The 17,416-nt window shown below is 31.7% G+C and overlaps 1 protein-coding gene across 1 annotated transcript in view; it reads left to right on the forward strand.

Moving 5' to 3' along the window:
• Positions 1 to 971: 971 nt before the first annotated feature.
• The window catches only part of nxph1 (neurexophilin 1), a 34,390-nt gene continuing 17,945 nt past the window's right edge, over positions 972 to 17,416 (forward strand). Inside the window, exon 1 of the mRNA XM_073822136.1 lies at positions 972 to 1,446. Within this exon, the coding sequence (XP_073678237.1) occupies positions 1,393 to 1,446 (54 nt within the window). The 5' untranslated portion in view covers positions 972 to 1,392. The remainder of the gene's footprint in view (positions 1,447 to 17,416) is intronic.

The following is a 17,416-nucleotide window of genomic DNA, read 5'->3' on the forward strand; positions in this document are numbered from 1 at the left end:
ACCCAACTACCCAGTTGCTGGGTTTGTCCATATTTCACCCAGAGCTGGGTTGTTTAGTCTTACCAGTATCCAAAAATGAGTAACAATGTTATTTTGATCTCTAATTTTGACCTAGTTTTGATTAAGAATGCACAAATATTTAATCATTCTGGTATTGGAACCAGACTCCGTGATGTGTCAAAACACCTAAACAAACACAATAAAAGAAAATGGAATGAATGACTAAATAAAAATACAGCATAAAAACGAATGAAAATATTAAATGAAAGTTCCATCTGTGATGTTTATAGGTCAGATCAACCTTTCATGACCTTTTGATCTTTCTGAATCTTATGCATCTTTGAAAAGTTTTAGTAAACCTGTGAATCAAAGTTGACATTTTTATAATCAAGCTGCTCACAAAATCACCAAAACTTACATTAAAAAGTGTTTGGCAAAAGTGGGGATGAATGGACTTTGTGATGGATGTGCAGTGTGGGTACATATTGACTTACTTGTGTCATTTTGATTTATTTGTGACATGCATGAATTGAACCTGACAGACGTAAACCGTTTATCAACAGCAGAATAATATGTATAAATTAAAATGTATTTAAAACGAACCAGGTTCTTTTTTCGTGACTTTTCACACATATTCTGTTACTTTAAAAACACTAAACGTTTTTTTTCTATTAAAATACATTTTTTAAACCGTATTTGGAACAGGAATAAATGTGTGATTGTTTTAGTGGTTGTCAGTGTGAGTTAAATACCTCAAGGTATTTAATAACTGAAGCATCACAGGCGCGTTCCGTTTCATATGACAATAGCGCATAATGTCCGTGTGGAGTTGTGGCGCGCTCTACGTCGAAAACACGCAAAAAAGCTTCACTGGTGGGCTGTGAGTCTCTTTTAAGTCGTCGCAGTCGTGTGTTCCCGTCGTCTCTCGAACCAATCTCGTCCGGTTGTTTAATCTTTTCTTTTTTCCACTCTCCTCTCGTCCCACCCCCTCTGAGCCTCTCTCCGGATGTAGTAGGGCGCGCGTGGCTCTCAGCGCGCGATATAAAGCCACCGCTGAGTGACAGCGCGCGCGTGAAAAGCCTCTGTCCTTGTTTCTAAGAGGACTTACGCCGCAGTCACTCCAGGCAGCAAGACCAGCGACCATCTCTCATGACATCTTAATGAAATATGACTGTGCTTCACTCCTTGACTGGATTAATGCCTATGTAACCGTTCATTTTGCTCTCCCTCCCATATCTGTGTCCAAGTTTAAAGCCTATTCTGTGGTCATGGGGTCTATAGTGTCATTTTTGCCTAGGCTAAAGGTCTAAAGCGGATACCAAGTGGATCTATGTTCCTTACAGACAAAAGAAACAGCGCAGGGAAATTAGTGGAAGTTTGAGATAAGGGAGGATGCGGGCGACGTGTTGGTGTGCCGTGTTTCTCCTCACTCCGGCTGTCTACCTGGTAAGTGTCTTTCTCCTTCTTTTTCTCGTTTACATATAAAATATGCTCGTTTATCTAATTAAAAGTCGTATGAAATTGTGGCACTTCGGAATGAGAGGAGTGTTATAGTAGCGATATGCATTGCTGTCACTTTATAACTGGTTTCAGTGGCGTGAAAAAACTTTTACGCATTTATTATTGTAACGCAAAGACTTTTAAACGCGTTGTAAGTTGTATATGAAAATGTTCGGACAGCATGAGCTTACTAAACAATCATTTGATTTCTCAAAGCGCAGACAAAACCGTCTTCTGTTTCTGATATCCAGTTGCGAGAATTGCGTTTCAGTGTTGGGCCTCACGGGGGCGCCAAAACAAATGAAACCGGCTTCGTAAATGAAGCGGCAGTGACAGTCCTGCACCCTGATGAGAGTCTCTTTGATTTCCACTATTCAATACGCACTCAAGCTATGTTTACAACAAACTGCGTTTATAAATTGGCCAATGAGTTTATTGAAAATAAACCAAGAAAAAAAAGACTACGGCTTAATTAACACACTGAGACCACATAATTAAATTTGATGAATCTTGTTAGATTTTAAATGTATGCAAATTAAACTTATATGGCTATATGGTTAACATTTTACTCTTGCTTTTGTTTAATAATGTAAAAACTTGTTTTTGTTTATTTGCATTTTTTTAGTTTAGTAAAATGCTTATTAAATAAACATTAATACAGTTATAATGATTACTATTTTTCCAAATTTTAAAAGGTTTACATATGCCGTGCGCGCACACACTGATGAGCACACAAATAAAAAATTAAAAAGTTTTTAACATCGCTTAAATTAAGAAAATATTTTTTTGCGTCGGATTATGTTGGTTTAAAATGTTTTAAACCTGAATCCAGGTACTGATCTAATGTGTTAATTTTTCGTCAGAACGGCCTGTTTGACACAAAAGACTGATTCATTGCTTAAATCAGCTGTCAAACAATACATTATCTGCAATTATTCACACAAAGTAGGAGTAACTTTTATCCTGGTCAGTGTAATGTATAATTTTAAACTTTTAATTTTAAACTGATTACACGACATGAATTATCTCTCATATGCCATTATTAGACATCCAGCCGATGTCAGTGCAGTTATTATTTTAACAAAATGCATGTATTTTCAACTTCATTTTGTTTTTGTTTTTTTAAATGTGTCTTAACATTTAAAACAACATGAGATTTAAAAGAATCTTTACAAATACGGCACAGGCATGTTTAAAAGACGAATTAATTGTTCATTTGACCACATTGTATCATTCACGCATTAAATGACGGTAGAACGTCTCCATGTGTTTTTTTTTTTTTTTCTCTTATCCCGAGTTTTTTATTTTATAGAGGCCAGACAACAGTAACACACTGAATTTTATGAAGTGTCCATAAGGGAGTTCAGGACCATGGACAGCGCAGCCCGACCTCTACCGCTTAGCATTCACACTCATTCAGCTTTATACAGCCTATCTACAGCTTGGCTTTTTATTTTGAAAAACATAACATAACATGTAGGCTACCTTTATGATATATTTACCCCAACTGTTGTTTTACAGACTATATACACAGTATGTATTCATATAGACTAAGTATATTCTCTTGCGTTTTGTGTATAGGTATAGCTCGATGATTTCATTCCCATCGCTCGGTTGTCCTCTTCTATCGCAGTTCTAAATATTACAATAATTATCTAAAACATCAGACACTGAATAGCCAAAAATGCGACGATTTAAGAGAAAATTTAAACCAGAGCCTATGGATTTCCATCGGCCTGTCAGCTGCGAGGCCTGTCCGTACCTTCGAGTATTAGAGTTGAACTTGGCTGCTGTATTTCATGTTTAAGCCTCTTGTGTGTGTCAGTTCGTCCTGACCCTGATAACAGCGGAACAGCACTGAGCGTGTGTGTGTGAGTGAACCAGCAGCTGCACTACACCAGCCAATTAAACAAGCCCGTCTTTATATAAGTGTTTACACATTTACAACCACATTTCTTTTATAAGCCATTTATTATTTTTTTCTTCTGATTTAATTAATACAATAAATCATACACTATAAAATAAATAAATAAATGCGTTAGCGTAAAACAGGCTGTTTTCGGAACTTTATCGTAAAAAAATGCATATACGAGATTTTTTACAGAGGTTAACTCTACACAGGTGCGTTTAAAATTATATAATGGTGATTTGCTAAACCCTTTGAGTGAATTCGTGTTCTATTGTTAATTGTAATAAGACAAGTTTTTAAGTTTTTAAATAATGACATTTAAAGGTGATTTATACTCAAAACCTCTTCAAATTTTAATGTACTTCATACTTCTACTAGATCTTTACAGCATTTTACAGTAAAACTACCTTTTTTGTCTCTTTAAAATATGTTTTCTTGAACATATTTAGTGAAGTAACTTGCATGCAGTTAATGACCATTTGTAGTGTAGCATTTTGCATTCTTTTCCTTTAAAATTACATAAATAAAGTGCATCTCAGTTAAACAATTGTGGCCCTGGACTACAAAACCAATCGTAAGTAAGAAACGCAAGTTTTTAAATAATGACATTTAACCCTCTCTGCAAATTATAATGTAGTTCATACTTCTACTACATTTTTGCAGCATTTTACAGTGAAACTACATTTATTGACTCTTTAAAATATGTATTCTTGAACATATTTAGTGAAGTAACTTGCATACAGTTAATTACCATTTTTAGAGTAGCATTTTGCATTCTTTTCCTATATAAATAAAGTGCATCTCAGTTTAACAATTGTGGCCCTGGACTACAAAACCAGTCGTAAGTTAGAAACCAAGGTTTTAAATAATGACATTTGAACGTGATTTACACTCAAAACCAAAACCTCTTTTACAGTAAAACTACATATATTGTAGTTTTTTATGTTTTTTTCTTGAACGTATTTAGTGAAGTAACTTGCATGCAGTTAATTAACCTAATTATTTTTAGTGTAGCATTTTGCATTCTTTTCCTCCAAAATGGACCCTGGACCACAAAACCTTCTTAAGACTTAAGTAACAAGGGTATTTGTAGCAATTATTTTTACAGCAATTATATATATATATATATATATATATATATATATATATATATATATATATATATATATATTTATGCCAACAATCATATTAAGTGAAAAGCATGTTCCATGAAGATATTTAGTAAATTTCCTATCGCAAATATATCAAAGCTTAATTTTTGATTAGTAATATGCATTGCTAAGAACTTCTTTTGGACAACTTTAAAGTTGATTTTCTCAATATTTAGATTTTTTTGCACCCTCAGATTCCAGATTTTCAAATAGGTGTAATATTGTCCTATCGAAAAACAAACCAAACATAATTGTAAAGCATATTTATTCAGTTTTGATGATGCACAAATCTCAATTTCAAACAACTGACCCTTATGACTGGTTTGGTGGTCCAGGGTCACATTTGAGTTAATTAGCACAGTCTGATACATTGATCAAATTTTTAGCATCTAGCGTTGCACACAGTCGTATGTATCTAAAACGCCACATTGCCAAAAAATAAGTTGCAGCTTTTGGAAACTATACACATGAATCATCCAGACGTGCTCTTCTAAGTGAACTTTGTGTTTCCAGGACAACTGCATATATATACGTTGTGCTCTGGAACCGTATGGACGCGCAGATTCATTATCTTCACAATCCGTGCAGATGTACCTTATTATTAATACACTCGAGGATGGAACGATCCTCAGTCGGCTCAGCTGTTTTTAACCCCGATGAGTGTGTTGTAGAAGCTGCTCAGCCAGCTACATCCACTCCATTTAAGACTCCACTGGAAAGCTATGTTCAGGGTCTGAGCTAACCCTCTTGTGTCTAATGATCGGCGGAGAGATGCCATGAAATGGTTCAAGTAAAAATCCTCAGCCCTTAGTCCATCAAACCTCACCTACGCTTCAGAAACCACCCGTGAGTCACCTGACCCGGGCCCCAACGGGACATTCTGACACGCAGCCTGTCAATCTCTCATAACGGGTTAAACAAAACCGGTCTTTAATCACTCTCTCGAGGTCCTTAAATTAATATGAACCTAAGTGATACAATCAAGATCGTTCTGTTATGATAAAACACGTTTGCACTCGACTGAAGTGCGACCGTGTGGCTTTAATGCATTAAAATTGGGTCCAGTCTGCAATAGGGAATGTGTGCTGTTTTGATATATATTTTTTGTCAATGTTTCCCCTTCAGGACAGGCTTTGATTTTTGGGTGGTGAGTTAGTGTCAGTGAAGTGTGTTAAGGCTGAGTGATGTTAAGCTCTGAAGTGATGAAGAGGAGCGGTGGGGTCTGAGAGAGAGAGAGAGAGAGAGAGAGAGAGAGAGAGAGAGAGAGAGAGAGAGAGAGAGAGAGAGCCCAGGGCTGTATAGTTAGTGTGCAAAGCATTGTAATCTGCCCTCCTCCCATGGCGCACACACTCATATCCGCTGTTTAATAGACGTGTGTTCACATCAGTGCCACAGTCCATTTATCCCAAGTCTATGAGTTTCATGAAGTGCCTCCGTATTGCAGTTAAGGATATCTGCATTATGTTAATGCACCTCTGTAGGTAAATGGTACCATCAGCAGTTCTGCACCAGATAATTGGAAAAACGGGATTTTCTGAAGACACTGTGTTTGAGATGCAACCAACACTGCTTGATTGTGCTTTTTGTCAGGGATAACGTTATTTGGAGTGACCTTTGACTTTTGAGAGATCTTTGTATGAGGGTGTGTGTGTGTGAAGGGATAGCTGCATGGAGCCGGCGAATGATAAATTGTCTTTGTGGGATTGACGTCTGAAGGTGACCTTAATTCAGCAAGTGGTTTAAACCTGTGCCAAGGGCATTGCTCTTAGCCAACTGCTTTTTAATAATGACGCAAACCACTGCTTGTTTACCATGATGAGCAAGTCATTTGATAGGAATGAATGGAAAAACATATCTGTTGATGAGAAAGAATGGCTAAGATTTTCTTTGAGAGGCAAGACTTGACCGTGTTTACTGACCGTTAGTCTATCTTTGTGTATATTTTTAATTGATTTATTTAGGCTTTGAGGACCGTGACGGATAAATACTGTGAATTGTCATGTATTTAAAAAAAAAAAATGAATGAATTAATAAATAAATTGGATCAGGGTTGAGGAACACTTTTCTAGAACATATATAATATACACTACTAGTCAAAAGTTTTGAACAGTAAGATTTTAAATATTTTTTAAGAGGTTTCTTCTGCTCACCGAGCCTGCATTTATTTGATATTAAATACAGGAAAAGCAGTAATATTGTGAAATATTTGTACTATTTAAAATAACTGTTTTCTGTTTGAATATATTTTAAAATGTAATTTATTCCTGTGATTTCAAAGCTGATTTTTTAGCATCATTACTCCAGTCTTCAGTGTCACATGATCCTTTAGAAATCTATATATAATAATAATAATAATAATAATAATAAATAATAATATGCTGATTTGCTGTTCAAGAAACCTTTTTTTTATTATTATCAATATTTAAAACAGTTGAGTAAATTTTTTTTTCAGGATTCTTTGATGAGTAGAAAGACCCAAAGATTAGCAATTATCTTAAAAAAACAAAAAACAAACAAAAAAAACTTTGTAGCATTATACAATATACAATTCAAAAGCTTGGAGTCAGTTTTTATTTATCTATTTTTTTGGGGGGAAAGAAATTATTATTATTATTATTTTACCAAAGATGCTTTAAATTGACCAAAAGCGATGATAAAGACATTTATAATGTTACAAAAGATTTCTATTTCAGATAAATGCTGTTCTTCTGAAATTTTTATTCATCAAAGAAACTTAAAAAAATATATACTCTGATGTTTTTTTTAACATAATAATAATAATAATAATAATAATAATAAATGCTTATTAATTTATTTATTAGAATGATTTCTGAAGGATCATGTGACTGAAGTAATGATGCTAAAAAATTCAGCTTTGAAATCCAAATGACATTTTTAGTTATGTTCAAATAGAAAACTTAATATTATTTATTTTAAATAGTAAAAATATGTCAGCTTTTTAATTTTTGCAGGCTTGGTGAGCAGAAGGGAACATAAAAAATAAAATTCTTATTGTTCAAAAACTTTTGACTATGTATGTATATATGTATGTATGTATGTATGTATGTATGTGTGTGTGCGTGTGTGTGTGTGTGTGTGTGTGTGTGTGTGTGTGTGTGTGTGTGTGTGTGTGTGTGTGTGTGTGTGTGTGTGTGTGTGTGTGTGTGTGTGTGTGTGTGTGTGTGTGTGTGTGAATATATATATATTTATATATTCTTTTACAAATATAAAGTATATTTTTCTTTATATTCATTTAGATTGGTATTATTATTATTTTCTTTAATGGTGACAGTACCAATTTATCTGCACTAGTTTATTGATTCAGATTCACCATGATTTACCTACACAGATTCTTTTTTAATAATTGTATTATTATGAGGAGATTCCAGCATCTGCAACTCTTTTTGGAGAAAAAACTGCTCTGTTTTGGAAAAAAAAGCATAGTTGTATAAGAGTCAATCTTGCGGATACCTGTCGCAACATTGTCTGTGACTTTTCTTATAAAACAACATTTATTTTTGGTATAAACTCTAAAAGCTATCAAACAAAAAGGACTGTTTAATGGCAAACATGTTGAAGATTAGCAAATATGCTTTCGATTCATTATTCAATGAGCTGTTTCCTCGCAAAAGTAGTTTATCCATCATACTTAAGCCTCTCCATTGAATTCCAAACTCCTCCATCCATTCAAAATACAGTCATGTTTTTGTTAATTTGCATTAGCATTCTCTTTATTTGCCTACAGACCCGTCCTTTAAGTGTCCATTCAACTTGTTTATGGCCACATTTTACTTATAAACTAGTTCCTCCACAATCTGACACACACACACACACACACACACACATATATATATATATATACACGTGCACTCAGTGTCAAGTTAAGGACACATCACGGGGTGGAGACAGGACAAGGTTGGTTTGATTTATTACCACAGTCTCTGTTCGTCTCTCCACAAACTGCTCTTGAATTTCACTCACCTCCACAGGTCAGAGGTCAGCTTTGGATGCAACCTCAGAAGGGCATTGGATCTGGAAAATTATACCCTTTACTGACCTGAACCTCAATGGGCTGTTTTCCCTCCTCACTATATATAGAAGCATCCTCCCCAATCGCATCCCCGCGGAGCCGTGTGGTCTACCGAAAGAAACATTTCTAAATACTCCATGCAAAGCCTGCGGAGAGGCAGGAAGGACCAGATAACCCCAGCCTACCTCGCTTCTATCTTAAAATGCTGTGGGTCTCTGAAGTTTCTTTCATGCATTAAAGAGGCTGGAATTAGAGAGATGAAAGCCAAATCTCTGAGCCATAAACGTCAGTCAGACAACAATAGTCATGGATTACACCAAAAGCACTTCCAGACTGTGTTTGGATACACGTCTGCCGTCGTTTCTCAAAGAAACGAGAAGCAGATTCATAGTTGCGCCGCTGAATTGAAGCATGGCAAAACAAGAGATGCTTACGAATGATATAAAAGCGTGTTGAGTCTGGCCATTTTGTCAACTGTAAAGCAGGAACAACAGCTCAGCTGCAGACAGTGGTTTTCTCTTCCTGTGAATGCATATCAGATGATAAAATGACAGTTTTTGTTGAAAGATGACAACCAGTACTCATTATCTACTGGCTGTGTTTATGGACAATTACCGTCTTTCAAAGGAATTACCTGTGTTTGCCTACAGGTGGAGCACTGTCACAAGTTCAAGATGCTTTTGAGTGTAGAATGAGTGTAGATCAGGTAAATACTGATCAATTTTTTGACCTCTTCAGAGTGTAAATGTTCCTTTTTGTTTATGCGTACTGAAAATGATATTCCATGCTATTTTAGGGGATTTTTCCTTATTTTTTCATTTACATTTGCTCTAACTTTTTCCTCTTGGTGAGGAAATATCTTCTGCAGTGAACGTTAACTTCCACTTACAAAGACAGTAATGACTAAAATATATATATTTTAATAATATATGAATAACAATTACTATATATTTTTACTATAATAACTATATATTATAAGTATTATATATTTTATTTTAAGATGATGATGATGATAATGATGATGATTATTATTATTATTGAGCAACGACACATTAAATTGATCAAAAGACAGACTAATAATTACTGTATATCTTTACTATAATTACTATATATTATAATTACTATGTATTTTATTTTATGATGATGATTATTATTATTACTATTGAGCAAGGACACATTAATTGATCAAAAGAGACAGTAATAAATAAACTATATAAAATATATTGTAATAATATATATAAAAATAATTACCATATATATATATATATATATATATATATATATATATATATATATATATATATGTATAATAATTACGGTATATTTCTATTATAATTACTATATATTTTATTATTAAGATTATTATTATTATTGCGCAAGGACACGTTCAATTTAATAAAAGAGAGTAAATATATAAATAATATCTAATATATGAATAATAATTACTGTATATGTTTACAATAATTGCTATATATTTTATTTTATTATTATTGTGATGATTATTATTTATTTTTATTATTATTATTATTATTATTATTGAGCAATGACTCACTAAACTGACCAAAAGAGACAGTAATGACTAATATATAATTTATTTATTTATTTATTTTTAATAATATATACAAATTATATATTATTATTATCATCATCATCATCATCATTATTATTATTGAGCAAGAAATCATTAAATTGATCAAAAGAAACAGTAATGACTAAAATGTATATACTATAAATAATAATTACTGTATATTTTTCTTTTTTATGTAACTTTCTATAATTACTATATATTTTATTATTATTGTTATTTTTATTATTATTGAGCAAGGACACATTAAATTGATCAAAAGAGACAGTAATGACTAAATGTGTGTGTGTGTGTGTGTGTGTGTGTGTGTGTGTGTGTGTGTGTGTGTGTGTGTGTGTGTGTGTATACTGTATATATATATATATATATATATATATGTATATGTATATACATATACATATATATATAATTGCTATATATGTTATTATTATTATTAGTAGTAGTAGTAGTAGTAGTAGTATGAGTAGTATTTATATTATTAAAAAATATACATAATATATAATTATTATATAATATATAATATTTAAAAAAATATTATTATTATTATTATTATTATTATTATTAGCAAGGACACATTAAAGTGATCTAAAGAGACAGTACTGCCTTTAATAACCTTACAAAAATATATATTTGAAATAAATAAATGCACAACTAGTTTTAAAATGTATAATAATAAGAAATGTTTCTTAAATTAATCAGCAAATGAGAATGATTTCTGAAGGATGTGACACTGAAGACTGGAGAAATGACTGCTGAAAATTCTGCTTTGACATTACACATTTACATTTTGCAATATAGTTCTTGTTCTTACAGTAAATCACTATAACATTTCACAATATTACTGTATTTACTGCATTTTTGATCAAATAAATGCAGCCTTGGTGAGCACGAGACTTCTTTACAATACATTAAATCCTAAATAATTTTGAATGTTAGTAAACCTTTCAAACAACCAATCAATTCCACATCCAAATGACCTTTGTTTGGTCTGTTTGAACAATCTCATCCTCCATACATATTTAGTCTAAACTTATGTTCAACATAACCTGTCAGCACACATTGTGTCGCAATTCAAATGCTAATTCAAATGCGAGAGAAGATTTAGCTATAGTAGACTTGGACATTACAGTTGCTTATGTTGCCTTTGTGTAATTAATAAAGTTAATTAGCTGGCATGTGGATGCAATTTCTGTACTACATGGAAATAAATCCCATAAACTTGACACAAAGCTAGACTCTGTGCCCGGTTCAGCTGCTTTGCATTAGGTGGCTCATCACTTCACTGCATATGCTAACTAACTGCAGTCTATTTGTGTGTGTGTGTGTGTGTGTGTGTGTGTGTGTGTGTGTGTGTGTGTGTGTGTGTGTGTGTGTGTGTGTGTGTGTGTGTGTGTGTGTGTGTACCTGGTATTCATCACGTTGTGGGGACCAAATGTCCCCACAAGGATAGGAATACCAGTAGATTTTGACCTTGTGGGGACATTTCTCAGGTCCCCATGAGGAAACAGGCTTATAAATCATGCACAATGAGTTTTTTTGATGAAGTAAAAGTGTGCACAATCTCCTGTGAGGGCTAGGTTTAGGTGTAGGGTAGGTGTAGGGCCATAGAAAGTACGGTTTGTACAGTATAAAAACCATTACGCCTATGGAATGTCCCCATAAAACATGTAAACCCAACATGTGTGTGTGTGTGTGTGTGTGTGTGTGTGTGTGTGTGTGTGTGGTATTCATCACGTTGTGGGGACCAAATGTCCCCACAAGGATAGGAATACCAGTAGATTTTGACCTTGTGGGGACATTTCTCAGGTCCCCATGAGGAAACAGGCTTATAAATCATTCACAATGAGTTTTTTTGAGGAAGTAAACGTTTGCACAATCTCCTGTGAGGGCTAGGTTTAGGTGTAGGGTAGGTGTAGGGCCATAGAAAGTACGGTTTGTATAGTATAAAAACCATTACGCCTATGGAATGTCCCCATAAAACATGTAAACCAGTGTGTGTGTGTGTGTGTGTGTGTGTGTGTGTGTCTGTGTGTCAATCTAGTTTATTTTACTCAGCCCCAGTTACTGTTATTTCTGCTCTGGAAATCAGTTTTACTTATCTTGAGGCTATTAATCAATAGGTAGTATTTGTTACACAACACTCCTTGTTGTTTAATTGTAGAATTAGATGGAGAGAGCGAGTAAAGAAAGGGCAAGATGAGAAGGCTTGCATGTGGCAAGTGCATGAGAACGCTTCATGACTGCTAACCAGAGGAACAGACCAATCAGAGCACTTATCACTCCTCATGCAGTGAATGACAGTATTGCATTACATGGCTGGGACCTGCTGGATTTCACTTCTATTGATTTTCAGAATTACAATTATTCCTCAGCCTGTGTGGGCATGCAGCCAACACGAGGTGTCGAGAAAAATCATTGAAAGGAAAAAAAAAGACATGCTGAAGATTTTGAGCGTGGGGGCAATACAGTAGATTCAGGGACAGAGGCCTCCTGAATGACAGTTTCCAACTTGTGTCGTGCTAAGATTCATTCTGTTTAGAAACATCTGTTTTGTTTTTTAGGAAGAACAATTCAGTTTTCTTGAATTTTGTGGTCATTTTCTCTGTCCACATTACTTTTTCATTGTACTACTACCTGTACACTTCAGTTGATTCTGGGATTTACACTTATAACTGAAAATCTGGCTGTTCTATGTGAAAGGCAAACTCTGTGAATATGTGTGTGTTTGTGTAAAAGAAAACAAGCATTCAGAGCGTACAAATTTTCAAAAATGTTTGTTTTCAGAATGGTTACAATTTTTTTATTATATAAAGAAATGATTATTATTATTTATTAAAGTATTTATTTATTTTTTCTCTTATTTATTTTCATAATAGTTTTATTGATTGATTAATTTATTTCCCTATTATTAATATTAATTATTTTTTTTGTTTTATTTTCATTATTGTTTTGTTTATTCATTTGCGTTCTTAATATTAGTGGTCTTTTTCTAAAAATTGAATATAATTCATTCATTCATATAATGGTTTAATGTTTATATTTATTAACATCATTTATTTGTTTACATGTTTGTTTAAAAAATACTAAAATACAAATAAATAAATACCGAATGTTAGCAAAGTTATTCTATAGTTACTTTTTATTTATTTGTTTGTTTATCTATTTATTTATTTGTGTTCTTCCTCTAAATATTGAATATTATTCATTTTCATAATGGTTTGTTTTTATTTATAAACCTTGTTTATTTGTTTACATATTTAAAAAATACTAAAATGCCAAATGTTACCAAAGTTATTCTATAATTACTTTTATATTGTTGTTGTTGTATTTATTTATTAGCCTATTATTAGTGTTCTTCTAATTTTTGAATATCATTTATTTATTTATTTGTGTTTGTCTTCTAAATATTAAATATCATTCATTCATTTTCATAATGATTTGTTTTTATTTATTAACCTTAGTATTTGTTTGTTTGCATATTTATTTAAAAAATAATACTTATAAATACCAAATGTTAGCAAAGTTATTCTATAATTACCTTTTGTTGTATTCATTCATTTATTTATTAGCCTATCATTAGTGTTCTTCTAATTATTGAATATAATTTATTAGTGTTCTTCTACATATTGAATATCATGTATTCATTCATTTTTATATTTTTTATGTTTTTTTATTAACTTTTATTATTTATTTGTTTATTTATTAAAAAAAATACTACAATATAAAATGTTAGCAAAGTTATTCTATAGTTACTTTTATATTATTATTATAATTATTATTATTATTAATTTATTTTTTAGCGTATTATTAGTGTATAATTATGGAATATCATGTATTTATTTCTTTGTTTGTGATCTAAATATTGAATATAATTTATTCATTTTCATAATGATTTAATGTTTTTATTTTTTAATTGTATTATTTATTTGTTTACATATTTATTTAAAAAACTAAAATACAAATAAAAAATAAAAAATACCTAAATTTAGCAAAGTTATTCTATAGTTACCTTTTATTTATTTATGCACTCATTCATTTGTGTTCTTCCTCTAAATACTGAATATCATTCATTCATTTTCATAATGGTTTAATGTTTTTATTTATTAATTGTATTATTTATTTGTTTACATATTTATTTAAAAAACTAAAATACAAATAAATAAATAAATAAATAAATACCTAAATTTAGCAACGTTATTCTATAGTAACCTTTTATTTATTCATTTATTTATTTATTTATGCATTCATTCATTTGTGTTCTTCCTCTAAATATTGAATATCATTCATTCATTTTCATAATGGTTTAATGTTTTTATTTATTTATTTTATTATATATTTGTTTACATATTTATTTAAAAAACTAAAATATAAATAAATACATACCACATTTTAGCAACGTTATTCTATAGTTACTTTTTATTTATTTATGCATTCATTCATTTGTGTTCTTCTAAATATTGAATATCATTAATTCATTTTCATAATGGTTTAATATTTTTAGTTATTAATTTTATTATTTATTTGTTTACATATTTATTTAAAAAAAACTAAAATACAAATAAATAAATACCACATTTTAGCAACGTTATTCTATAGTTACTTTTTATTTATTTATTTATGCATTCATTTCTCTTCTAAATATTGAAAATCTTTCATTTATTTTCATAATGCTTTAATGTTTTTATTTATTAATGTTATTATTTATTTGTTTGCATGTTTATTAAAAACTAAAACACAAATAAATAAATAAATAAATACCAAATTTTAGCAACGTTTTATTTGTTTATTTATTTATTTATGCATTCATTCATTTGTGTTCTTCCTCTAAATATTGAATATCATTCATTTTCATAATAGTTTAATGTTTTTATTTATTATTTGTATTATTTATTTGTTTACATATTTATTTTTAAAAAATACAAATAAATAAATGAATACCAAATTTTAGCAACGTTATTCTAGTTACTTTTTATTTATTTATTTGTTTGTTGTCAAGCTGAAGGAAGATAACATAGATTTTTTTTAACACCTTTTATTCAGCTTCATAGTTTGAGTAAGTTTTAGATTTTCTAAGAACTTTTTCTGAATTTCTGTAGTTTTTATTGCTTTTCTTCTCATTTTTTATTTATTTTTTCCTCACGTTAATGATCTGGAACAACAAAATTCCGCTTGTAATCCCCACAGTCTCCAGTCCTTCATCCAGCGTCTTAATTAGACAGAGAAAAATCATTATAATTAATTGACATGCGAGAGTGTCATTTATGTGGAAGTATTTCCTAGGTTTTGTGAAGCTAATAGCGGCGCTTGTGATAGTGACTGAAGGGTGGGCGCATTATGGCGAGGTGATGGATGTGCTCTGTTCTCCCAGAGCAACCCGAACACCAGCGATCTGTCAGCTCTCAAAAGCCATTACTTAAAACATTAGCCTGGCCCCATAGCAGCAGCCACTCAGCCACAGACAGACAGGTAAGCACGATTCTCCTTACGCTGCTCCTGTGGGACGTGGCTGTGAAGCCCGAGCAGAGGTGTGTATGTGTGTGTGTGTCTGACTGACAGCACCGCTCGCACCAGAACGGCCAGCGTGTTATGATATGTGTTACTCCCTCGTCTCAGCTGAATTTGATTCAGTGTCATTCAGTTCTATTCAGTTTGATTTAATTTGATTCTACTGGAAAAAGGCATTATTTCTGCAAATGTAGATGACGGTAGCCTCTGTTAAAATGTAATTGTCTTTCTGTCAGGGTTTCGAGACCACATGGTGTGATGCGAAATCAAATTTCAGACAGTTGTTTAAATTAGTTTTGGGATCATTTGAGACTCAGTGACTTCTTCAGTTCTCTTTGTATTGCTTTAGGACCCCTCCTTTTCTGAATTATAGTGAGAAACACTGACAATAAATGTTTCAAAAGAAGTATTACGTTGGATTTAGACTCAGACTTGATGCCTTTAGCACATGTCGGCAGATTTTAGAGGATACACAGCTCTGGTACAGGGTTATTTATTTCTCATTAGGCCATGGGGCTTTTGGTAGCTTTAATTTGATTTTTGGCTTATTTTTAGTTTCTAACTTTAGTTTTTACATATTATCATTACCATACCTGTTTTATTTTGAGAAATGCTCTAAGAATTGGTTACTTTTGTGATCAGCACTCATTAAATTTATGTTATCCTGTTATGTTTAGCCCCTCTATTGCTCTTTCTCTTCCTGTTTGCCTGCAGAAATGTATAAACTATTCAAAGTTTTCAGTTAATTGCTCAGACTATAAAACTAAAAGCTCCCTGGTTAATTGAATGTGTTTGTGGAATAAAGGATTTTTATAGGCAGCACTTTTTTTAATTAGGACATTCATTTTTAAAACTATTTTACTGCACATTTAGTACAAATGAGAATGAAATAGATATTTACACTTGTGCTCAGTGATGAATGTTTTTTTTTTTTAATTCTTGGATCTCTGCACTGACCATTTGACCATTTTCATACAGGGTGAATCCAGGTTACTTATTTTGGACTTATTTTGAGGCATCTGAATGTTAAAAAGTCTTCCAATTTACCTGAATTCACCATATATATACATATTTACCATATGTTTTAATGCTTTTATACACTACCAGTCAAAAGTTTTTGAACAGTAAGATTTTTTTTTTAAAGAAGTCTCTTCTGCTCACCAAGCCTGCATTTATTTGTTCCAAAGTACAGCAAAAGCAGTAATATTGTGAAATATTTTTACTATTTAAAATAACTGCTTTCTATTTGAATATATTTTAAAATGTAATTTATTCCTGTGATCAAAGCTTAATTTTCAGTATCATTACTCCAGTCTTCAGTGTCACATGATCCTTCAGAAATCATTCTACTATGGTTTGCTGTTCAAGAATTTTTATTATTAGTAGTATTATTGTCCATTTATTGGGGGGAAGAAATTGTAATTGAAATAATAATAATAAATAAGCAGTAAATCAGAATATTCTTATGCTTGCCAAGACGAGACTGAATTAATAAGGAAAATATAGTAATACTGTGAAATATTTTTACTTTCAACATCATTATTCCAGTCTTCAGTGTCACATGATCCTTTAAAAAGCATTATAATATGCTGATTTGAACATTTCTTTATTAATATCAAAGTTGAAAACCGTTGTGCTGCTTATTTTTGTGGAAATCATGCGTATGTAGACGTACCAGGGTCTAAAAATTACAAGAGCTTGTGGCAAAATGCTAACAAAATGAACAAAAATGACAA

Source organism: Garra rufa, chromosome 17 (assembly GCF_049309525.1).
Source record: "Garra rufa chromosome 17, GarRuf1.0, whole genome shotgun sequence".
In the NCBI taxonomy this organism is placed as follows: domain Eukaryota; kingdom Metazoa; phylum Chordata; class Actinopteri; order Cypriniformes; family Cyprinidae; genus Garra; species Garra rufa.